Here is a 26,140-nt window from a genome sequence, read left to right on the forward strand (position 1 = left end):
CCAGGAACACCACCAAACTGAGACCCTTAACAAGAAAGGTTTGGAATAACTGATAACTAGGAGCAGAATAGCTTTTGAGTTTTCAAGGTTTATAATGGCTAAAATATTTTCCTTTTTTTTTTTTTTTTTGTGATTCCTTGGAATACTTTGCACAAATACAGCTGTAGCCAGGCGCTGGAATAGTTTAGCCCTGTTTCACCCCATCAAATTGTAGGTTAATGACATAGACTGATTTTTTTGTGTGTTTGGAATGTGCAGGCTAACCATGTATGACAGCTTTGAACCTGCTTGGGTGAGCTCAGAGGAGGCCACGGAGGTGCTATGGGGGCTGGAGCAGCTCTGCTCTGCAGCCAGGCTGAGAGAGCTGGGCTGGGTCAGCCTGGAGAAGAGAAGGCTCCAGAAGGGGAGACCTTAGAGCAGCTCCAGTGGCTAAAGGGGCTGCAGGAAAGCTGGAGAGGGGCTTGGGACAAGGGCCTGTAGGGACAGGCCAAGGGGAATGGCTTGAACCTGCCAGAGGGGAGACTGAGATGAGCTCTTAGGCAGAAGCTCTTCCCTGTGAGGGTGCTGAGGCGCTGGCACAGGGTGCCCAGAGAAGCTGTGGCTGCCCCATCCCTGGCAGTGTTCAAGGCCAGGTTGGACACAGGGGCTTGGAGCAAGGTGCTTTAGTGGAAGGGGTCCCTGCCCGTGGCAGGGGTTGGAGCTGGGTGAGCTTTAAGGTCCCTTCCAACACAAGGCAGGCTGCGGTTCTGTGATTATTTGCTGTGTCACTTGAGCAGATAAATGTGTGACCGCTTACAAATCCAGCTGGGTTCCCCGGGAGGCCCGGCCAGCAACGGAAGAAGGAACGCGCTAAGGAAAGCAAAGCCACGCCTCCCGCAGCCGTGCCCTCTGCCCGCCGGGGCGGGCACTTCCGCAGCGCCGTGACGTGCGGCGGCGGTGCCGCGCTGAGTGGGCGCTGGGCTGGCGGGGCGGGGCGCGGCGCGGTGCCTCGCCTCTCCTCTCCTCGCTCGCGCGGTGCCCCCTCCCGCTGCGGCGCGGGCCGAGGCAAGATGGCGAAGACGTACGATTATCTGTTCAAGCTGCTGCTCATCGGCGACTCGGGCGTGGGCAAGACCTGCCTGCTCTTCCGCTTCAGCGAGGACGCCTTCAACACCACCTTCATCTCCACCATCGGTGAGGCGCCGCGGCTGCGCCGCCATCCCAGGGGCAAGGGGGGCTCCTGGCCGGGGCCCTCCCGCCGGGAGAGGAATGGCCGGGATGGCGGGACGGGGAGCGGAGCGGGCAGCGCCGCAGATGTCGCCGCCCGGTCCCGGGCCGCGCTTGGCGGCTTGTGCGTGGCCGCTGCGGGCCGTGTGCGGGAGGAAGCGCCGCCGCCGTGTCCCGGTCTGGCCGTGCTCGGGAGCGCCGCTCCCGCCGGCGCCGTGCGGCGGGCTGCGGTGCGGGACAGGGTTTGTCCCTCGAGGGCGCGGCCCCTGCCGGGGAGCCGCAGGGTGCGGACCGGGCCCGGCGGCAGCAACAGTTGGCCCAGGCTCGGCGGCTGAGCCACTGGGCCGCTCGCCTGTTGGTCGTGCTGTTCGTGGGAACGGTGTTTCCGTTGGGCGGCCTGGGCGATGGCGTGTGCGGGGCTGCAGCAGCGGCCAGCCCTGACCCACGTCCCGAACAACGCGCTAGGTGAGCTGCGGGGTGATCGTTGTGTCGGTTTTCTTGCGCTTTCGTTATGGGTCCTTTCCTAGATGTGCCTTCTCAGAAGGTGGCAGAAGGCTCGGGCAGCTCATGTTAGCTGTGGGTCGTGCGCAGCTGCGCAGTGACAGGGACCACACGGCTCTCGGCAGGTCGTTTAACCATCTCTTCTCAACTGTTATAAACTCATGCGTGTACGTGTAGCTCATGGGTTTGAGATCTGGAGTAGTTCTGTTCAAGCTCTTGAGTGAACTGGAGTTAGAAGCTCCTTAGTGACTAGATAGAGGAACCTCCTCGATGAAAGTTGAGTTTGGTCACAAGTTTGGTGGTGAAAAGGAGTTTCTAAAGCACAGCTGATTTCTGTTAATGATGGCAGGATGCTGTGTATTGAAACAGACTGCTGTGTCTTGTGTTTCTGTGAGATTTATGAGCTTTAAAGTGTTTTCCACTGAACTAAACACAAGCAAAATTTTGAAGTTCTTCACTGTCCCCGGCTTAGGCCACAACATTCACTGAGATAGTAATTCACTGAAACTGCCCTGTCCCTGGCAGTGTTCAAGGCCAGGTTGGACACAGGGGCTCGGAGCAACCTGCTCTAGTGGAAGCTGTCCCTGCCTGTGGCAGGGGTTGGAACTGGATGAGCTGTAAGGTCCCTTCTAACGCAGATCAGTCTGTGATTCTGTGTCTGGCAAGACTTGAGATTTATGGTTAGCCCCTTGTAGTTGAGGTCACTTAAAATAGAGTACACTATTTTCTGGATGAAGGGGTAAACTGCACTGGAGGTTGCTAGTGTTTAGGAAGACAAAAGTAATGCTGGCTTTGGAAAATAACACTGAAAAGATGAGTAGACTCTTTATTGGAAGGAAATTGGTTTAAAGATGGGGTGGAATAACATGTGACTTGTTTTATGTTGCCCAAATGCCATATTCTCTTTAAACACTTTATTATGCTGAACTTGGTGCACGGGGAGGAAACAAATTTTGATGGAGGCAAATGCTGTTGACTCCATGAGGTATGGCTGGCATTTCCAGCACTTTGAGAACAGATTTCCTGCATTGCAACAAAATATTTCTGAAGAATTAAAATGGCATGTTCCTCTTCTCTCTGCAACCATTTTCAAAGTGCTGTATCAGCAACGCTGGCTAATCAAAACCTGAATAACATTGCCCCTACAAAGTTATTCTGCTGTATGTGTGGTAGAATGAAAGACTTAATAAACATTAATAAATGCTGTATAGTTAAAGAAAAGAAATACCCTACATTGGTAGTGTGCTAAATATAAAATACCTCTTCATACTTTTGAGGAGATAGCGGACATAAATGGGTGTGTCTGACTCCCAGCCCTTTTCTTATGTTTCCTAAACTGCATAGCCCCTTGATATTTCTTGTTCTCACTGGTTCACTTTGAAGTCTTGAGGATTTTGAATGTGATGCTGGTTCTTTTCTTGCCTTACTCAGTAAGATTTTCTGCCATTTCCTTCCTTTACACTTGCTTTCACAAGGGTAGTATTTTCAACCCTGTTCAACCTGAAGAGGCTTACTAATAACTGAGGCATGTTTCTGATTCTATAGGCACTATTTGTGATTTTACAGTTCAGTTTTCCATCTTAGAATTTGTTTCTTCCAGTCCCTTTCATTTATCAGCAAAGAATCTACAAACAGTGAAGTTGACAATGCAGGAAATGGTGAAACTGTTCATAAAGTGCTGATGTGTGCTTCAATAAAAGTACTTGGGGGTTTTCAGTCTCTTTTGTATATTGCTTGTATTACTTTTAGGTCAGTCATGTAGATCTAATCTGTTCTCTCTCTGTGAGTGCATGGTGGCTGCTCAGTACTAGTCGGTTTTAGAATCGTCACTAATACAGTTGTGTTGTCACATCTGATGAGCAAGGGGGCATTCCACTTATAACAGTTCTGATTTTTTCCCTTGTCCGATAAAGCAAAACCAACCCTACTGTGGAAGGAGACAGAGGGATGCCATGCTTTCCCAAACAGGCCCACCTGCCAGTTGAAGTTTTAATGTCTCCAGATTAGCATTCCTAATTGAGTGCACTGAGTCTTCCTGAAGTATAAGCTGCCAGGCTGTTTTGTGTATACATTCTCCAAAAAGGGGATTTTGCAGTATGATGGTACTTCCTGTTACAATGTGTGTTCAGTCCACAATGATTTTACTTAGAACACATGATATTATGTGCCCTTAGTGGTACCCTCATCCTCTAGTCTGTTTCCTAACAAGATATCTGAGAAGGCATATATTTGAGATGTGTTAAAGTAAAATTTTATTCTTTAATTTTATGTATGCAAATGCAGCTTATGAGTGAAGTCATTTATAGGTTTTTCTTAAATACATGGGGTTAAGCCTCTATTTCAACTTTTTTCCTTTGCTTCTACATCCAGAAATTAAAACAGACTTTGTTGCCATGAGGTAGGGGTGCACATTATGTCTAAGCACCAGCTATCTTTCTTATACTTTCCTACTTCTGTTGTTGTTTAGTAGTTTAACTGGGGCTAAACCACAACACTGCAGTTACTAGAGCAATGGAAGCACTTCCCCCCCCCCCAAAAAAAAAAGGAAATTAGGAGGGGGATGTTGAGACATTGCTCTATTATAGAAATCAGTTAATTAATTGGAGTTACTCTGTCATCTTGCACGATATACTTGTGTTATACTTGGCAGATTTCTGCTGTCATGCAAAACATGCCTGTAAGGCTGCATCCTTGTGGATTGCTTGGAGGTTTGCCAATGGTCCCTTGACTTTTCTCCTGAAGACTTTTGGTCATGCTCTAATGATGGTTGTACTGATGCAGACAGTAAGGTCTTCCAGCCTGGTGTCTTGTGGGCAGCAGTTGCATGAGTAGCGGGAGAAAGGGCAGTGCATATGTGTTTATAACTTACTGTGCTTTTAATTCTGTTTTGGGTGACTCTTGGTACAAGAGTTTTTCTGTCTTTGTCTTGACTACCTGGTGCAACTCATACCTTCAGCAAACTTTGCTGCCCGTTGTGAGAAGTGAACCAGCAATCTTTCTCTCGGATGATCCCCTTGGTTATTCAAGGTGATGTGTTTTCAGTCTGAAAGCACAGATGGGATTTCATCAGCTCTAGGCAAGGCAGGTCTTGGCCTTCAGTAACTTGAAAGTTTTTACACGGAGCTCCGTATTTGTGCTTGGAAAACTTCTCACAGAGTGGGCAAGTCCTGATGCTGCTGTGGTCCCTTGTGGGGATCAGCTTTTCACTGCTAATGTAGGATAAAGCTTTTACAGCAGGAATGTGTTACGTAAGGTTATGTTGTTTAGTTTGCTTCCTGAGTGGAAACTTCTGCTTTTGCACAGTTGTACATGGAAAGGAAAATGCAGTTGAGTCAGCTCATTTTCACACTTCAACAGCTCCTAAAGCAAAACTTATCTCGGAGTATCTCATGTGCATTTTGCTAGTCATTTCAGTGGTGTACGAGAATAAGAAGCGTTAATTTAGCAGTCTCCAAGTACCGTAACTTGCTGTTCAAGTAGTGCTGTCTGGTAAAACTGGATTGGGTTTATCATTGCAAGTAAGAAGGTATATTCTTTGCATTCCTTTCAACTTTCTGTTTAAACTGGTTTCTATGAGAGCAAACTCTGATCTTCTAGCCGGCAGCATTTCTGACCTGGTACAACGGCTGCTGACTCTGACACAAAGTTTGTTGTATTTATTCTTTTGAATCCAAGATGATATCAGCGTTTGGCAGAAAGCTGCCCGCACGAGAGAGTCCTGGATCCCAGAGCTCAAACACTTTGTTGATTTTACAGAAGTAACTTTTCCTTAGCCTACATCTTGCAAAATAGGTCATGACTGGCAATCAAGCACGTGGATGCTGACCCCTGAACACTCTAAAGAAAATCCTTGACAAGCAAAATTATCAACTTCCCTTTTGGAGTGAAATTTCCATGCCTATAACATGTAATGGAAATTGGTTTGGTTTACTCAAGTTAAATTATGGCTCACTGAATGTTTCTATTCTTCTTCCCCATGGTTACTTGTTAGATAAGACAAAAGACAGGTTGTTGTGGTTTTTTCCACCTTCTCATTAAGCTTCAGCATTCCTTACTGTCCTTCAATCCATTTCTTCTGGCCTTCTCCAGATGACAGGAGCTGTAGAGGAAAACACACATCAATGACAGATGAGCAAAGGGAGGAGAGAGTCAGGAAGGCGTTGTCTTTATTAATGGTCATTATAATAAATGAATTGTAAGTGTTCTCTGCCATGCATAAAATGACTGAGGCTAGTTTGTGTCTCAGGTGGCACCATTATTCGTATCTGCAGAATGGAAGTGAATGTTCAAGGTTTGTAGGATCTGGGGCTTGGGTATTTATTCAGTCCAGTGTGAGAAGGACATCAAGGGTTTACATGGGAATAGGGGCAGCCAGCGTTATGGAGACAAATGTGAAGGTGGAAGAATGACTCCGCAGTCAGGGTGCGTGATGGGTGGTCAGCAAGATGTTACCGCATGTTGATCAGAAAGCGTTAGTTGGAGACATTGTAGCTTAAAAACATTAAAGTTTGTATCTCTTGTGACCTTAAACTTGATTCGAACACCTGGCTGGTAACAAAAGACATCTTAGACTTTGATTTTCGTCTGCCCATGAGGTTGTGTTACCTTCCTGTATTCAGCAACAGGCCAGCAACGTAAGTGAAGTTGTTTGGCTTTTCTTAAAAATGCTGTTGCAGCTGTGTTGCTGCGTGTTAGTCTGAAACGGTGTGACAGATGTCTGACTATGCCTATTCCTAGTTGGCAGATGGAGGTCTATCTCGGTTGTGTCTTACCTGGTTATTTGAGTGACAGGAGGGCAGCTCAGACCTGCTTTTGTGACTTGGATCGAATGCAAAGTTAAGAATGCAGGCTGACCCTGAATGAATGTAAGAACAAACATATTGATTGATACAGGCTTTGAGAGAGGTGCTGAACACTTGGCCTTTAGGAATTCATTATTTACTTTTTTTGGAAGGATCTACTAGTCCTTCTGCAGTAGCATATCCTTTTACTAGAAATGCATCTTGGACTGACTTATTTTGGCATTTAACTGAAATTCGTAACAGGTGATTAAGAATCCATTCGGTATTTATAGTGATGCTTTATTGCATGTTTTGTGATAGGAATCAGGTGTTTGTAATGCAAGGGATATGATACTACTGTTTATCTTTAATCGGATGTTATGGTAGTTTGAGTGCCCAGACCGTCAAGCTGACTGTAGCTATATAAAGTAGATCTGATCCTTTTCTAATGTGAATAAGCAATGAATAGTAGTAACTTCAACAGAGTCTCACTGTGTAAGACTCTTGTACAAGTAGAATTGATCCAGAAGCTTTTAGTTGCTGGACTTGCAACTCAAAACTTAAGTCAACAAAAGGGGTTGTGTTTTAGTGCCTCTTAAAGGGTGTTTGACCAGAAATTGCATGTAGTTTCAGTTTAATCTTGTGGTTTACTATAAACTTTCATCTTAAATGTAAACCATGACACTTCTGATTAAACTGTTCAAAGTTTTAAAGGCAACTGAAGCACTGCATGTTTCAGAAGACTTCTGATAGGGAGGACCAAGTTTAAGATGATCTGTATTAGCTTTGCAGCTACTGTGCAGACTGTACTGCTTTGGGCATCAGAGAAAAAAGCCTGATGCTGAATGTCAGTGGCATTCTCTTACGTGTATGACAGCATCTAAGAGCACTTAAAGCAGACTGTTCGCTAACAGGAGTCTGGCAACAAATCTGGAACTCGGGAAGAACAGGTTGAGTATCAGAAATTGGACAAAGCTAACGTGGCTGCCAGCCAGGGAACACGTACACTGCTTCCCCACCCCCAGTAAGATCCTCCTTTCCTTATCTGCTAGAGAGAAAGAGCTTCCCTTTACTGAAGCAGAATGTCTTGTCTGCATGGTGTGACTTCTGATGGGATTAAAGATGAAGTAAGGTATCTGTGTCAACCCAAGCGTGGAAGGAAGGAGGAAGATACAGTAAGTCAGAGGAACTGCTGACTGGAAGAACTTGTGGCTTAGCAGAAGTGACGAGAGAAGAGTACTTTGAATATGCAATGCAGGAAAAGGAGATGAAATGGCCATTAAAAGAACTTTGCATAATGTAGGAAAAGAAAACTGTTAATGTTTGCTAGAAAGACATAAGTATGGCCCTCGTTAATAAGTTATGTGGGTTTGCCTGTTAATTTAAGTGGTAAAATCTTTCAAAAAAGGCCTAATTTGTCATTTATATAAGAAGCTAAATAAAGCAGCCCTTCTTCCCTCGTGTCCTTTGCTTCTCAGACACCCCTCCCCCTTACCCCCATGTGAGAACATGGGTTTAAAGAACCTCTGATAAAATGATGTTCCCAAGGGCTGTTGAGAGTGCCATCTTTAAAAATAACTCTAGTGACTTCAAACTTTCAGCTTTGATTTTTGGCCTGATCTTCAGCATTTTCCAATGTTTTTAATTTTTTTTTCTCTTCTGCTTCTGATCCTGTCGTGATATCCCTGAATCTCTCAAGGAGGTGCTTGGCAGTCCAAGTTGTTGGCCCATAGCAGTGTTTAACCGTACATACTAACTGTATGTAGTCTTTCTTATCTGTCTTAAATCTGTAGCTGGAAGGATATGTGTACCTATCACGGGTACTGTTGGAATAGAAGATGCAAAGTGCATTGGTTGTACCATGCAAGGGTGTTTTACCTCCAAGTGATCAATGACTTACCAATTCTTCCCTTCCTTTATGAATTCTGGGACACACTGTATGCTTGCTTTTCAGGTAACATCTCTTCTCTTATAATCAGACAGTGGTATGGCCCACAAAAGTCACTCTGAGTAACCAGTTCAGTATAGACAACCCTAACCTTTTTGGCCTGTTCTCCTCATCTCAACTGAAGTGTAGTATATGAATAGAATAGGACAATATATGAATAGAATATTTACTGGGTTGCCCAGGGAAGTTGTGAATGCTCCATCCCTGGCAGTGTTCAAGGCCAGGTTGGACAGAGCCTTGGGTGACATGGTTTGGTGTGAGGTGTCCCTGCCCATGGCAGGGGGGTTGGAACTTGATGATCTTAAGGTCCTTTCCAACCCTAACTATTCTGTGATTCTGTAATAGTGAACAATGAACTTTAAATCATGGTGTCAAGTAGTCTTGATTATAGAAGATTTTTTTAAATGGCATTTCCTTGACATTTTGGGTGCTTAAGATGCTAGATTTTGGATGAAGTGGGCCTTTTTCTTTCTTTTTTTTTTTTTTTCTTCTTTCCCTGACAGCAATACTCCGTTAGCGTAACTTTGGTTAAAGACTGCATTTTCTGTGCTTTCTACATTTACAAGCATATCTGAATTGCAGGTTCCACTTTCTTTTTTTTTTTCCCCTCATTCCTATTAAATTATGCTTTTGGTAAGGACTCATCCCATGTCCTCTCTTCTGAAAGAATAATCCAATATTTGTATTCCTAAGGCATCTCCTAAATGTGAAAATCTGGTGTTCTTGCCCATTAAAACATGTGCCAAACTTGTTTTGTCTTGTGCAGTAGAAAGCCATGTGCTGCACATCCCAGAGACCTGAGGAAAAGAAGAACTTCAAAGTAGGTAACAGATCCTCCAATCTCACATTGCTGAATTACAGCTTCAGTGAGTGTGGGGCTGGCTCCCTGGGAGATGGCTGCAGCCATTTCTGTTCCATATCTAGCTGTAGTTGGAGGGTGAAACACAGAGCAATTCCTGTACTAGCATGGACCTGCAGCTAGTCAGGTGATATCCTGGTGTAGGATCCATACTGGAGCTGCTTGCAAGTTACTCATGGGCCACCTTGGTCTGTATTAACCAGGGCTTCAGTTTAATAATTGGTTCAATGGAGTCTGTGGTCTTCACTCAGAGGAGACCTGTGACTGTGTGTACCTGTCCTCTAAGTTGTGCCATCACGGATGATGATAAGCTGAAACATGGAACTCGCCCAGAGGAAACCTAACCTGATCAAAAGAGAAAAGGATTTGGTCATGACTCTTCAGTGGCAGCACCTACCCTAGTTTCAGTTAGCTGTGAAACCGTAGCCTCAGCTCAAGTCTGTGGCCAATTTTAACATTTGCTGCTCTCCATTTGCACATTGGCCTGCAAGGAATATGTTCTCGGAGCAGCTAAGTTAGTGCATTCCTCTTGGAGGCACTTGGTCTATAAATAGTCCTTACAATAAACAAACTTTGCTGTCTGTATTAGTAGTGTAGTTTAATCTCTTCCGAAATTATTTTAGAGGAAACTGAGTTACCACCAAGTGTAGCTTATTTCAAATTCAAATAGAACAAGAGGTAAACATAGATTTATTTCTGTGCACATTCAAAGAGCTGTAGTACTCGTGTTGTAAACCCTGTAAGACGTTCTGCAGGGACCCAGCTCTTTTTAAAGTTGGTCTATTGTGACAGTTGGTAATTTTACTCATGTCAAACAGTTGTAAGTTTCTATTCCTGTGTTGTTTTATAGTCTTAAGATTTGGATTGAGTATTTTTGGTATTTAAAGTCATGCAATTCAGAGGCTGCTCAAAGCAGTCTGTAAATTCTGAATTTAAGATGTGGGAGGATAATTTCACTTTGCAGGATGTTCTAGTGTTCACACTGAAGCACTGCAATGCACATTTGGGGTGGCAGAACTCATAGGAACGCTCTTAGGAGCAAGTGGCTGAAGAGTACTGGATTCAGATCTGATAACTAGATTACACAATAGGTTATTGAGCTGCCAGAAACCTGAATGTTTCAATGTGTAGGGTGGTCTAATTCTGATGACTGTAAGTTGTATTCTGAATCCCTTATTCTCTTGTAGATAAAAAGTAGCTTGTCTTAAGAAAGGAAGCTTAAAGTGGTAGCTGTACCGTGGGCGAGGGGACACATGCTGAAGGAAGTGGCAGTTTGCTTAGGATCATGAGCATTGAGCTGATCTTGGTAGTAAGTTTCAAGGTCTTACAAGCAGGAAACCACCTTATGTTACATATATCTTTATTGCCTTACCTATTTGACCTCTTTGGGTGTATTTAGTTTGCCAGTGTAGTGTATTTAAATTTTGAGAATGTTATTAATATCTTTCAAGGTGCAGGACACTCCTCTGGGAATCATTGTGTAGGACACTGGTATTAGGTTCTTTGTATTGGTGAACAGTAAGATGAAGAAAGAAAGGCTAGTTAACCTGAAGAAGCCTATTCAGTCCACTCTGAATTTAGAAACGTTTTGTGGATTCTTATGGGCTTTCCTGAAGGAATAGAATAGGGCTTTGTCCCTTCAAGTTGGGAAAGGATGACTAAAACTGGTTGCACTTGTGTGGACTCTAAAATAAATTTATTTTTCAACTTTCAAACACCATTGACCTTCACCTTGGTGCATTGCTTCGTGTTAATCTGCTGCATTTTTGAATGGTCCCAATAAAAGACTACTATGTCTTTAATTTGCATAGTGATACAAGACATTGCTGAGATCATCTGAAAATGCACTGCAGATGTTACTGGGGACTAAAGCCAAATGGTCAAGTTCAAAATGATTAGACTTTGTTCTTTTGCATGAGGCTGTATGACACACTCCTGTGTTGCAAGTGTTCCCCACCCTGCCTTTTACACTGTTCATGTTTCCTACTTGGTCATTTCTTACGTTTACTGAAATCCTTCAAGAAAGATCTAATATAAAAGCAGATTTCTGAGGGTTTATTCATCTGCTTTTACAGATGAGGCAATATACTGATGTAGTGCAAGAAAATATTCCCTTAAAAACTCTTCAGTTCTGTTCACGTGTCCACATGAAACTCAAATGTGTGATCAGTGCTGGTATCTGCATGCCTGTCACCTTGTGGGGAGCAATGTGTGTGAGTGAGGGCTTCAGTGTCCTCAGTACCAGTTGCTTACAACTCTTTGAAAGTATAATGAAAAGCAAATGCAGTGGCAGCAGCTGATTGCGAAGCATGTCTTGCTGCAGTGTGTGGGGCCGACAGGCTTGTGACAGCCCTCCCAAATTCAAACCCATCCTTTGGAGAGCCAGCGGAACAATACCAGCTGTTACAGCTGTGCTACAGAATTACTACTGCTCACTGGGTTCGATGTTCACCTGTGCAACTCAGTTGCTTGCTGTTCACAAGATGCAAAGCCGATGGGGGGGGAGCATTTTCCAAGTAATTCTCTCCCAGACTTCAGCCAACTGAAGGTGAAGCGTACCAATTTTCAGTCACTTCTTTGTTTTTTGAAGGTAGGTTACAAATCTGCTTGTCATTTCCAAGTTGCTTTTAATTGAGCCTTAACTCTGAGTGACTGCAGAAAAATATCTTCCTCTCCTTTTGTATATCTTGAAGGCTCTCATGTGTTGTGTCTTGCAGTAAAGAAGTTGTAAACTTTTCTCCCTCTCCAGTTTTGCCCATTCAAAAAAACAAAACCAAACAACCCCCCCAACTTCACATAAAAACGCAACGGGATAGAAGGACCAGTGCCGTGAAGGTGGAGAAGGCCCAGCTTGAAAGTTGATGTGTAAATTTCAGTTGTTCTGACACTGTATTGCTCAAAAGGGTAACGAGACTTTGAACCTTGACTCCTTTCCCCATCTTGTAATGAGTTCCTTTTTATTGTGATCTATGTCCAGTGGTGATAAGTGCCATAAAGTTTCTGTTTATCAGGGAATCCCACTGGAAAAAAGAAATTTCCATTCAATTTTCTTCTTCTGTTCTTCAAAAGAGTAAGGTGAGGTTTGATAAGTAGGAGGATAACTTCTTTGGGAGGGTGGGGGTTTGCTTTTTGCAGGTCATGCAAAACAGATCTCTCAGGTTTTAGTTTGATAAACAAGATCTGATCCTGTGGTGCCTCTTGTACATTCCTTGATAGATGGGTCTAAAACGAGACTCTTCCTAGCAAGCGAACCAGGTATTAATTTGTTTTCACGGCTTTGCCAGTTTTTAGTGTTTAATCACTTTTTAAAATCCCCTTGGCTGGTATATTTTAAAACCAAACAAAGAACAACTGAACCATTCAAAATGCTGGTACATGGAGTGCTACGTTTTGGTTTTTTTTTTAAATGAAGTATTGCTTTGCCAGAGGTGGAGAAATAATCTACTGTGGTTAGATACAGAGGCCAGTGTACTCTATCAGTCATTGACATTTATTTGCATCCTGAATGGTGTTGATTTCCTGGCTGATCTTTTGCTTCAGCTGCACCAGAGAAATGTTATTAATATACAGATTCTGTGAGCTCAGTGATGGGAAACCTGTTAAATCACCTGGAGTTAAAATCAGCAGGAGTTGTCACCTGATCATACAGCTTTCTCAAATGTAAGGTCCAGCTGCCGCAAACTGATGTTGAGCCCCATGAAAGATTAACTTAAAATCCTGGTTGACAACTGTGTAATTTAGCTAAATGTTAACAATTGCAATATTTGTTTGCCAGTAGCGACTAAGGGAATTTTTTCTTCTTTAGTTTTATGTGTTTCTTTTCTGTCTTTCACTGCTTGTATTATTGAAGAACATGGCCCTTCTAGTAGTACCTTTTTGCTGAGGAGGATGAAGGCCAGAGAAACCTTTACCTTCAGGAAGTATTTTCTGGAACTGTTGTTAACAGTTGATTTGTTCCAGACAATACTTTGGTTTGGTTTCTTTGTGCTGTAGCATCTTTTGCAACAGAAATGTTGTTTAAAAGGAGAAACAAGATCTGTAAGTCCAAACAGTGGACTATGTAGGAAAAAGTTGTAGTGGAGACCTGTCTGAAACCAGTACTGTAGCACTGAAAAACCTGAGGTACTAGCTCTGGTGACTACAGGGTTAAAATCCGAGATGAGGTGAGAACAAAAGAGTAACAGTGATGCCATGAGAGTAAGATACTGTTCTAAGAACTCAAGTAGCAAAATGAACTGTTTCAGCATCTCTGCTTGGTTTGTCCTTGCATTCCAGTGAGAATTGTGTCAGAGTAGTTTTCTGGAGGTCCGTAGTAGAAAACCATTGGTACTAAAGCTGGAAAAGGAACCTCTCAATATGTGCTGCTGGGCAGTCCTGTATATTTAGTGTTGTAAAGTACCTCTTTGGAACACTTCCCAATGTCTCTCTAAAATGATTGCATTACTGAGTAATTACAGGTTAAATCTGCCTAGGTTGGCTGGAATAAGAAGGAATGTCTAACTCAGGAGTGGAGTGGTGGAAGAAGAAGTAGTAGCAGCAGAAGAGCTCTTGCTGTACAAGATGAACATAACTTCTTGGCTTAAACTAAAAGAGGCCTAGGTGAGGCTGGTCTCCCTGGCTTCTAATATTTGGCTGTGTGGTGTTGGGCAGTTACAGACCCTAGCTGGCAAGTTTATTTAGCTTTGTGTAGCAATGCAAGGCAGATACGGCAACATGCAACTCATGGCTTTCTGTGTATATGGCTCTGTGGCACTAAGGACACTGACATCCTTAGTGTGCAGATTTCTCTGCTCGGTGTGTTCTTTGTCATTGTTGGAAGCTATGGCAGAAAATACTCTCAGGTGAGAGGGTGCATCCCTGGCCTATAGGATCTGCAAAGGATTTTGAAGAATAATCCCTCAGCTGCATTTACTGTGCTGCAAGGGGAATCCAGCAGTTACACTCCTAACCAAGGCACAAGTGAGGTCCCAGCTTGGACTTCATCCTTGCAGACTGTAAGCTTGTGGTTTTTGCAAGAGATGCTCTTGCATCTGTATCTAATACATAACAGACTTGCTAGATTGACACTGGTGTGTCAGACTTGTGTGGCAACTCCACTTTAGGGGTTGAGAATAATTACCCTGTTAGCGTTTGCATTCTGAGAATTAGTCTAGGTCTGTGCTTTCTAAAAGCTTCTGAAATTTAACTTAAGATGGACATCCAGATGTTTCTGGTCTGTTTCTCCCTGCTGGGGAGAACAACTTTGCACATTGCATTTTAAAGCTGTGAAAGCTGTGTGATCCTTTGCAGTGAAACCTTCTGATTCACAAATGACTCTTTATTAGCCCCAGCTATCTTTTTAAAGTTTTGTATTTTGCAGTGTGTGACTGCAAAATAAGAATTCATTGATAAAGGAAACTCTCTATCAGTAATTACTTTTGCAATGATGTAGTCATGGGAGTGTTTTACATGGTGTAATTAAAGTTAACTGTAGCAGGACATTGCTTGTACTGAGCCTGCAAGTGCACTTGGCAGGAAGTGGTAGCACATGTCACCAGGCTTGCTCTGCGAATGTTTGCAGCTCACCACTTCCTGTTACTGAAGTGAAAGAACAAAAGAAACACTCGTTTCTAGTTCATTTTAGCCTCTAAAAAGTTGCAGTTGCATTTGTTAAACTTTTTAGTATTGTAACAGGGGTATTTATGGCTTTCCTTTTTATAGTCTTCTTTGAGCTTTGAAATTCTTTTTTGAGAATTTCGGTGGAGGTTCCTACTAGAAATGTGAAGTTCCAAGAAGGTATCTTTTGATGCAGATCTGGAGGTTTAGCAGTAATCAAAGGGGTGGTTGTACAAATCATTTTAGTGCTGCAAGGGAAACGACTAACCACAAGAAACCAGCCTGTGCAAGGCATGGGTTGGTGCACATAGATACCTGACTGCAACTCCGAAAAACATTCCTACAGGAATCTTTCACTGTTGCTGCTGCTGTGTCTTAGCTTCAGCAGCTGACAGTGCATACAGAATTATCTTTAAACCACAGTAGTCTCTGAACCCCGTTTTCCCAATAGTTGTGGACTTAATTCCAAGGCTTCAAGCCTAGCCACAGAGGAGCTTTTAAAACAGATATAACTTGCTGTTGTCTGTGATGCAATACCCTTCCCAGAAGAACCTTTAATTTGTGCTTTATAGCCTTTGGGGCCAAAAGAAAATCTATTCAGAGCAAAGGTCGTTGGTGATTTCAGCAAGTGTTGCACCTAGTTAGGAGAAAAATCTTTACAATGAGGGAGACACGAAATCCTATTGAGTGTGAAATGGAAATGCTACCAAACTCCTGATACACATAATAGGGAGGGGTTTTAAAGTACACGTCATTCTTATGTCATTTTTAGAAGAATGTGAATTAATGAGAGGATCTTTTTGCCTGTAAATCTGCTCGTGAGTCCTGGGAAACTGCAATCGTAGCAGTAGTCATAGCAGTTTAAATTAATGCAGTTAATTTCATATGCTGTTAAAAGTGCTGAGGTGATATTTCTGTGTGTAATTTGTATTCTAACTAATGGGTTGAATGACGCACCCATAACGCATCAAGATTAAGTGGCTGAAACTTGGTATTTTCAGTGTTTTAAAATGTTAATATCACATGTGAGAATGAAACCCTAATAGTTAGTGAATGTCCATATTTCATATTCAAATGTTACTGTAGTATATTAATAAAGTCCCTTGGCTTCCTGTTTAAGTGATGGATGAATTCATAAAGCTAGAAATGGCATTTTCCCAACTGAGATACTCTTGATAATTGTCACTTAAATTACACATGAAGGAATAAAACCCCAACCCCTACCCCACCCACCCAAATCTTGCAAACTGTGACTAAATATCAAGTAACTATTTAACATTCAGTGAAGCAAAAAAACGGGCCATTAGTTTCAAGACAGATTAATTGGAGGGTACATCAGGGTGGCTGTCCTGGGACACACAAATCTGGCAGTCACGGTGGGACTTGAGCAGTCTCAGTTTGTTATAGTGTAGGTTATATGTCACTATATGTAGGTAACTGTGTTATAGTGTAGGTTAGAGACACTGAAGTTGAAACAGTCCAGGGTAAAGGCTAGTTTGTTCGGAAATCTTGGCTTTGCTTCATGGAGTCGTTTGGTCCCTCTAAACCTTAAAAGATATTAAGCCCTTCTGAATTATAATTTTTTTCCACCCATGGCTTAAAATCTGTCTTCAAAACCAGTCTTGGAACTGCTGGGTGCCATGTGGACGTGTAAGGGGTGGGGAGGAAGGAGAGAAGTGTTTCCTGGATACCTTTTGGAGCTTCCTAGGAAAGTTACTCCTAGACCGGTGTTCTTGAAAAAGTCCCATGTGTGGTGTGCTTCAGCAGCTATGTCTATAGCTTTTATCTCCTGGTGCTTTACCATTTACTGTGATGTCTGATTAGACTGTATGAAACACAAGTTTTCAGAAGTAGATGACAGCTTTGAAAAGGAACTAAGGGGTCATAGTACGTGTTTTTAACTTGGAGCCAGCTGAGGGAATTGACTTAAACTGCAGGGGCTTGTCAAAAGTGGAGAAAAATGTACATTCAAGCTCCTGACCTGATTTGATGTAAAATGGAAGAATTCTGATGTTAAATCTTCCTTTTTTAATTTTGACTAACCCTAATAGTGAGTCTGACTTTGGTCTATTTCATTGTTCAGATTAATTTATCCTTGACACTTCGGGTGCAGCTGCAAATCTTTGTGCATCCTCAGCCCTTCCCTGCTTTTGGAAGAAATGACAACCTCAGAATAATTCTTTTGCCCAAGTTTGCTCATACCAAATTGTCAAAACAAAACTGAACACTTCCTTTTCATTTATTGCAAAACTCAGACTATTGCTTTCTCTGGCAGGAATCGACTTTAAGATCAGAACTATAGAATTAGATGGAAAGAAAATCAAGCTACAGATATGGTAAGTATTGCCAAGTAATTTTAAGATTTTGGTGAGCACCGAGTTAATCCTTGATCAGGAATAAATACTTCATAGCTTTTGAGCCTGCTGCACTAAAGTTTTATACCTTTTATTCACTGATTGTCCATGAGGTTTATGCTTTCTTCTAGCTTGATCTTGGAGTGGTTCTGCTTCAGTAGCACAGGAAATAGCCTGTTCACATGCGAACGTTACAGCCACTTCCCATTTTGTCGAAACCTGTCCTCTTAAACGTTGTCTTAGCTATTCCCTGTGGAAAGGAAGCATTAACACAGTATGTGTAAACTAAAACACGCAACCTAACAAAACATAATCTTCTCTGCTACTTTGATAGCTAATTGTACTTAGAGGCACAGAGTAGTGATAATGCTCCTATTCCTTACATGGTGTGTTAGTAGACACCAAGCCTCCTGATAGCAGCAGAGTATTTCTGGAGTAGCATTATTACCTGTGCCAAACTCTTTAAAATGCTATTGGTGAATGTAGGGCTTCTCCTGATTTTTCAGGTTCTAACAAAGATGTAAGATTTGCATGCATGCCAGCATTCTTGTGACTAAGGAAGTGCCAGAAGTGGCTGGTGCAAGTTTGCCATCTGTAATACAAGTCAAAAAGCTGTTTTCTGTCAGGCCTTTGGGGTTCAGCTCCCCCTAGGTGTGACTAGTAGCCAAACACTCTGGTCCTCTTGTTCACTCACAGACACTGCTTTGAAGTCATCTAGGATAAAATGTCAGCACACTAAGGTATAGTGGCTGATTTTCATAGCTAACTGTATGTGAAAATGCACTATCCTAAAGTATTGTACTGCTGCATGTTTTAATTTTTGTTTAATGCAGGACTTGGGTGCATCAGAGCTGCCTTTTTGAATTATTGTAGGGGAGGCTGTGTAGTGCTGAGTTCTGATGCTTGCATGCATATTTAAATGCTTTTGTGCCATATTTATGGTGCTGCTATAACCACGGATGTATGTAGGATAGCTTGGGAATGAGAAAGATGTTGAGGGCTGAAAAAAACTGTGCAAACAGCTTCTTAATGGTATTTTTTTCTCAGTGAGTATCTTGTATTGTTAGGTACAGAAGAGTGTAAAGATCTCCTCAAACAAATGCTTGTTTTCACTGCATTTTAGGGATACAGCAGGCCAGGAGAGGTTCCGCACAATCACAACAGCTTACTACAGAGGAGCCATGGTGAGTCTTCTCAATTCAAAACAATTAGGCACAACTAGTGTAACTGGTTTGCTGTTCTGAAGGTTTTATCATGTAAGTCTTCAACTGGAGGATAGGATAATTGTGGCTTGAGATGCAAGGAATTAAGTTTGTGGTTTGGTTGAAGTTTTTTGTTTTGTGCTTCCTTTTGGTTTTCATTTTTTAAACCTGTTGGTACTTTGTCTAGTCCTGTTCTCGTGATGAAACTTGAAGTCCTACTGTCTCTTGAAACATAATTAAAACTTCTGCAGATTATAATAAAAGGTGAAGTTCCCAAGCTCTAATGGGACACGGCTTGTTTACTGCAGTCAACCCCTTCCAACATTTGAAATGTTTGAAAAATAGCTAATGGATTATTTTAATATTCAAAGTGCATTTCACTGAATTGATTTCCTTCAACCAGTAGAGAATACAACATCTGGGCTAGAAACGTAATCACGTACAAAAGCTACTGTTACTTTGTCCGCCATTGAGAATGACTTGGGGTCAAATAACTGACTTGGAGCCTGCACTCTTTGTGTTGCAACTGCTCGTAATGGTTCTTTTAATTAATGCTATGATTTGAGATACTTTGTGTTGGAACACTGTTAATTTCAACTTGCTGATTACTAGCTGCTGCTGCTACATATTTTCATCACTTTGTATGAACAGATCCATTCCATTCATGGGCTGGCTTTGGGTCCAGATAATGCCACTGTTAGGGAATACAGATGGGGAGAAACAGTAATGGTTGTGGCTCTGTGTTAGAGCTTTCTAGTACTTAAAAAGGTTATGGCAGTGACATGGTCTTCTCCCCACCTCCCAGTCCATGCAAGGACTTTTCTTTGTCCTATGAGGAATGGTCGGAAAGACAATAAGGAATGGAAATGAACCTGGCAATCTGACCTTAATGCAGCTGTTGCGTGTTTTCCCATGCTTTGCTCATTGTTGAGAGCCCACTCTAGTACATGTACATAACTGTCTGAAAGGGCTAAAGCTTCTGGGAGAGTACCTAGTGCCAGCTCTGCTGTAAGGATCTACTGGCCCCAGCAGACTGGATCACACAGGTTTGCCATCTTCAACTGCTTAAAGCTGCTGCTTCTAAACTTGACTAACCATAGAGTCGTGGTTACTGTTGTAGAATTTGTACGCTTTTCCTGACTCTAGGCTAATAATTTAGAAGTTCACATAGGTGGTGTGTTTTACCTCTGATGGTGGCGAAAGGTGACAAAGGGTAATATTTTGGGTAAATTCTCAGCAATGCCATAACGTTTTGAGAAAAGATTGTAGGTCTGTAAGTTCTGTTGAACTTCTTGCAAGTATAATCAAACCAACAGCATACATCAAAAGCCACCCAATAGTGCTAGCTCATCTAACTGGATTTTCTTAACGTTGTTTAGGGAATTATGCTGGTGTATGACATCACAAATGAAAAGTCTTTTGACAACATAAAAAACTGGATAAGAAACATAGAGGAGGTAGGTGCTTTGGGAAGTATTTCTTAACTCTTTCATCTTAGGATTTTCCTGGGACCAATAATAACCAAGTAATGATTCACTTTTGTTATAGTAGCTAAAACATATGGTCAAGTTAGATTGTACAGTGAATGCAACAGTGGTTATTAATGGGGAGATGATTTTCTTATTCAGCTAGAGGTAGAAGGTAGAAAACTTAAGTTCAAAAAGTAACCGTAAAGTGTTTCAAAGCTGCTTTTACTATGTGGCTCTCATTGGTCTTTTTTACTTATGGGTGTGTCTGAGGAATGGGAAGAAGCAAGATCTTAGGGTGTCTGCCTTTTGCTGAGGTGATGACAGATCTGTCTAATTTTGGTTGTTACTGTGCTGTGTGTTTGTCTGATTAGAGATTTTTGACCTTTTCATTTGGTCTTGGTTAAACTTCCTTCCTACTAACTTACTATAAATCATTTAGAGGGACATGCTGTCCAGTAGGAAGAGGACATTATGAAGTGAGAGGAGAAACCTTAATTTTAGTGAAGCTATAGTTAGGCAACATAATCTTGCTGGTTTAGGTTTTTTTCCTTAAACATAAAACCCATGGACTTTTCTTAAGTATTATTACTTGGCTCTTAAGCCGAATTCCTGTATATCAAATTATAGTTTGATACTATATTGATAGGGCTGGAAAAGTTCTCTTGCTGAAGTGATTATTAAAGTATTGTATTAACAATCTGTTTAAAAAGTGCAATTGTATTGCATAATTATTCTGCAACCAAATAGCTCAGATGTCCGTGCACTGCTTTGAAGTGAGTGCTGTTGTATTTCCAGAACAGCCAAATGCCTGTGCATGTGTGCAGCCTGGTACAGAGCTTGTGGCACTGTATTTGGTCTGTTTTAATACTCAGGCAAATTTAATCTAGGAGGATTTATTCCAACCAGTTTTATCATGTAAGTATTAATTTGGCTGGTTGAGAAGTCAGTCTCTTCCTCAGCAATGCCTTCACATTAGATAACTTCTGAAAAATAAAATAGTCACTGGTGCATGAGCATGGCACGTTGGTTTCTTTTAAGCAGTGATGTACTTTGTTTCTGAGAGATTATGGTTTCTTCTTTCAGCATGCCTCTTCAGATGTAGAAAGAATGATCCTGGGTAACAAATGTGATATGAATGAAAAAAGACAAGTGTCCAAGGAAAAAGGGGAGAAGGTGAGCTTTTGGTGACTTACCTGATCTAGAAGCCTCCTTTTCTTGGGACATTGGCTGCTGGATATTTTGGGACGTTTTAGGCATATGAGAGATAATGGGCCTCAAACCTCTTGTTCCAGAAACTTCTATATATTATGGGATGCCAGGTTTGGGAGGGTTTGTTTTTAAATAGCACTTGACAGTCTTAAAGTCTGAATAAACTTAATGATACTGTTGTCTTGAGAGGAAGATCCTGTGAAGGATGTTGACCTTTGCTATAGCATGAAGTATTCTAAATCTCAGTCTGAAGCTTTGTATATAGTCTAATCAATTCACCATGGTAATTACTTACTCCTGCTATTAAAATTTAAGTAATCAGCAGTTCTTCAGAACAAATGAACAAGTAAGAATACTATATAATCTATTATGTACACAGCTAAAGCAGTGTAGTTGCTAGTAATACTGCTTATGGGATGATTGTATGTAGTTATCTGGTCCATAAATCCACATTAATGAAGATTTTATCTTGATGGGGTTTTTTAGGTGCTAAATAAGTCTTTTTGTGAGCAGTTCATCTCTTTGTTGTTTTGAATTTACATGAGGGTATGGTCTGTTCTAATATTTCTGTCTAATTGTCCAGTAACTGTAATCTTTTTGCAAGAGAAAAGCAGAAATGGAGCTTGTTTGGTTTCGTTTTTTAAGCTTGCTGCTGTATACAGCATCTATTGTATTATGAACTCATATGAAACACTGGTTTTACAAAGGAACTTCAATAACACTGAAAGATTTTAACCTCTCTTCCAGTTAGCAATTGATTATGGAATCAAATTTTTGGAGACGAGTGCGAAATCCAGCATAAATGTGGAAGAGGTAAGAGATGGGTGTTACACTTGGGTGTGTTTGTTGAACTACTGCTATGGAGACATGTTTCATGATCTATTGGGCTTTCTGACCTGATCTGGGACCTAAAGTTCCTACTGTGCTCCAGGGTCAGCAGTCTTGTTATATTTAGAGTTGCTGTAAAATCCAGCATTTCTTGTTTTCTGGTAATGTCTGGAATTGGTTGTTAAGTGGGCGTTAACAGTGGTTTATTATCATGGTAGGAAACAGTCCCTTTAGACTTCTGTGCCTTGCTGCTAAATTTCAAGTAGGAAATTTCAAGGCTGGGAATGGATGTAATGGGTGTAATTGTAGAACAATGCTTTGTGAAGGAAATCGGATTCAAGATTTGAGAATAACTTGCTGTTGTGTCAACGAGCCTTCAAGTTACTACTAGATGTGTGCTGTGCAGATGAGACTGAAGTTAACCTGGAACATCAGCATAGACTGTCATAAGCTGATGTTAGAAGAGGAAGTCTCTAGACTTGAAACTTGTTTTCCTGCAAGTGAATTTTATTCTAAAAGCCTAAGACCCCTATTTATGAGCGCATAAGGAAATAAATTGGATGAAAGAGTGGCTCAGCTCCAGTCTGTCTTGCCATGAATCACTCTTGTCATGTCGGGGTGGGTGGGGGGAGGATCTTACTCCATGAAAAGCGTGAACAAGAATATAATGTGATATCAAAAATCAGCTATATCAGGATTCATTCATTCAGAAAAGGGGTAGACTTATTCTTAAATGTTGTTCCTATATCTAACAGTCTGAAAGCTTTTCCATGTGCATTGACTGGATATCTTTTAGAGGTCCTCCAAACGTACTTAGTACAGATCATGCAGCTAACAAATTAACTGGAAACTAAAGAGATTGTTACTTTAAAATAACATGAGCGGTGCCATGCCACTCAAGCATTTTTTCTAATTGCAGGATGATTGTTATACAATATATTTAGTTTTAACCTATTTGCATCTGGAAAAGTGCTTGACCTGATTTTCACAGTGTCATTGTGATTCTTACAACAGACAATAGAAGTGTGAACTTAACAGCTAATACCACTGTGCATAGCAATAGTCTCCTAATAAAAAGTACCAACAGTCATCTTCATTAGTTCCTTCAGATGATTGACTTGCTTTTTCGTGACATGTCTTGCAATTTCATTTTAACTCCTGTAGGTCACTAAATTAAGCATTACTTTGTGCTTACGCTGAACAACATGGCTATTTGTCACATGAATAATGAAGAAAGCATTTAAAAAATGCAGCTGATGCAGGCATTGAGCAAGTAATGATTTAGTCGTCATTCCACCAAATACTTAACGTGTGGGAAATGACACACTGTGATAATCTTGTGATCAGAAGGGAATTAATTTCTATTACTTTTTGTGATTTATTTGCATTAAATCAGTCTCTGTCTTTGGATATATTCTGAACACAGTGAAAGGGGAAATACTTAGTTTTTTACGTTCTGGAACTGTCCTTGGATTGTTGGTAACTCCAGATAGGGAAAATCAAGATTTTAGGTTGCTTCTGGAGAACTGGAGAATGTCAGAATTTTTTTGCTACAGAAGTTTCTTTGTTCCTTTGTACATTGAGGTCTGAGATGCTGAGTTTTGCCAGAGTGTGGTTTTATTTTTTGTTTGTGGGGTTTTGGTTGTTCTGGTTTGTTCTGATACGGGTATTGGAAGTGTAACTAACTTTATACGTACATAGTGTATGTAGCCTTGTCTTCAGCAGATCATGTTTTTTTAATGCCCAAGAGATACACAACGGGCAAGTCTGTTCACCTGCTGCAAAGATTTGAGGAATGGAGACTAAAAAGAAATAGTTTTTTCCTTCTAAAGCGTGCGGACTGCAATTTAAGTAAACACCTGTTAGTACACAGAGCGAGTGCCTTGCAACTCCAAGTGCTACCGGTGGCCTACAGCATACTGTATTGTTAATGTGTCTGGCTATTTCGGATCTATCTTGTCTTTCATGTCCTGTGAGTAACTCTTTTTTTCATTTTGTTTTTCATTTCTGCTCCCCACCAGGCATTTTTCACACTTGCACGGGACATTATGACAAAGCTCAACAGAAAAATGGTTTGTATTTCAAATTGCCATGCAAACTACTTAGGTTGCAGTGACTGCTATAATCATTGGCTGAATAGTAGCCCTACCACGATACTCCTGGGGATTACAGTGGGGATGATAGATCAAAATTGAGCAAGCAGTGCTTTATCACACTTTGTTACACATCAGTGTGTAACCTCTTTATTTTGCATTGACATTAACACTGGGCAGGCTGGAACTGATGTGTTCTTTTCAAATGTTGCCAGTGTGATCCTTGCTTTATTAAACATCAAATCATGTAGTCACTCCTTCAGCTAATCCTTGAGATCTGGATTGTTAAATGTTTCTTTTTAAAGAAGGCAGTTTTACTGAGTGATTAAGAGTGGATAATTGTGGGTTGCAACAAGCCTCTGCTTTGGTTGTTGCTTTGAAAGAAGGGAAAGTGGGGAGGGAGACTAGGAAAGCCAGACTTACTTTTTTCTGCATATCCTGATGTTGATGCTCTTGTGTCTTTCAGAATGACAACAGTTCATCAGGGGCAGGTGGGCCAGTAAAAATAACAGAAAATCGATCTAAGAAGAGCAGCTTCTTTCGATGCACGCTACTTTGATGAACTTCTAATGATAGACTGCAGCACACTTAGAACCTTTTCTGCTTCTTTGAAAGCACAGGGTCACAAAGCCTCAGAAATAATACCACCAAGCTGCTGCTGAGAGCTCCATTGAACGTAGACTGCGATACACAAAATACCAAGTGGATTTTGCTCACTAAGCCTATTGACCTGTCAGGCTCTTCTTTCTCAGATATGGAAGCTATGAAGTGGAGACACAAATGCAAGAGTTAATCTGTTTTCTTTTTTACTTTCTGTTTTATTGCCTGTTGCAAAAGCTGCTATGTTTCTTTTAACTTTGCACATCCATATTGGCCTCTTACTGCCTGTTACAGCACAATCTTACATTTGTATTTGCACAGTTTGACTTGTAAGATTCTTAACAGATTTGTGCAGGTTTTTCTCTTTTTAAACAAATTTATTTTCAAGCAGTAGAGCCAGGGGTAAAATTATCTCACTTCCATTATTTCCTATGCTGTATACCTGTGGCCATGACTGCAGTATGGATGTCAACACTCTAGTAATTAGAATTACCAGAACAATTGGCATTTAACAGTTTGTATGCATTTTGTCTTAGATGCACAAATCTGTTCATGCAGAAGCGATGACATTCTATTTTGAATGTAGTATGTTGCTTTTCTTTCTTTACCAGACTTAGCAAAGTTGTGTTCTGAATTGCCAGTCACTGTTTGATTCACAGATGCACCTTTCAGTTATTTGAATAAACACAGTGTCTTTCCTCACTTAGCTTCCCTTTGTTAGCTCAAACCATCTGCACCTTTTTTGTTTTTGATGAGGAAGTGCACTCTGGAGCTGAAATCATGGTCACTAATTAGCCTCATCACTATCACTTAAGTGGCTTGTGGAAGCTGAATGCATGAGTTTTGAGTAACCTCTGTGGATTCATTTGTTCAGAAATGACTGCTTCTAAAGGTGACTTCCATTTCTACTGTAATTCTAAGCATAGTTCGTTAATGTGTGTGAGCATCAACCCTTGATGCGGTGTCCAAAAACTAGCTTCCTGTGCAGTTACTAGAGTATATCAAGTTGTGGCACTAAGGAAATGGTCACATTAGGGCTGTAATGTACTCTTAGTTGTGCAGTTAATGGTGAATGTGTGAAGCCCTCCTTGGTCTGCTCAAGCAGTTATTTTTCTCATCAAAAACTGGTACAGTGACCTAGACTGTTAGAGGCAGAGTTCAAACATAGTTGCCTTTTTTTACTCAACTGAGCATTGTATAACCTAGTCTTTGTTCTACTACTTTTTTATTGTCTTCTGAAAAAAATTCCTCAATGAGCAATTAAAACAGGTGCTTTAGTTCTGTTGATGTGCCAAACTTGGACCATTGTAAGCTTTAACTACAAGTTTGTGTCCAGCATGTTTGTTACTAGGGGATAGGTGCATTCTGTCGTTGTCTAAGTTCATGTCTGATGTGCTTGCTTTTGCTTCACTTACATGGTCTGGGGTTGTAAACAGTGAGCTGGTTGTTAGCACAGATAACTGCTTCCTTTTGTGGTGTCAGGTACTGAACTTGT

At 41.4% G+C, this 26,140-nt stretch overlaps 1 protein-coding gene across 1 annotated transcript; it reads left to right on the plus strand.

Annotated features, from left to right (window-relative positions):
* The first annotated feature begins 1,016 nt into the window (after nucleotides 1-1,016).
* On the plus strand, nucleotides 1,017-25,347 carry RAB8B (RAB8B, member RAS oncogene family). Its single transcript, XM_057399610.1, has 8 exons — nucleotides 1,017-1,173; nucleotides 17,166-17,226; nucleotides 18,368-18,428; nucleotides 19,826-19,903; nucleotides 20,999-21,088; nucleotides 21,872-21,937; nucleotides 23,974-24,024; nucleotides 24,512-25,347. Exons 1-8 carry the CDS (start codon nucleotides 1,050-1,052, stop codon nucleotides 24,602-24,604), a joined length of 624 nt encoding a protein of 207 aa, XP_057255593.1. The 5' UTR covers nucleotides 1,017-1,049; the 3' UTR covers nucleotides 24,605-25,347.
* The last annotated feature ends 793 nt before the right edge of the window (nucleotides 25,348-26,140 follow it).

The sequence above is a fragment of the Pezoporus wallicus genome, unplaced genomic scaffold (assembly GCF_028554395.1).
Source record: "Pezoporus wallicus isolate ANWC-B61680 ecotype Strahan unplaced genomic scaffold, APGP_CSIRO_Pwel_v1 contig_3952, whole genome shotgun sequence".
NCBI classification, from domain to species: Eukaryota; Metazoa; Chordata; class Aves; order Psittaciformes; family Psittacidae; genus Pezoporus; species Pezoporus wallicus.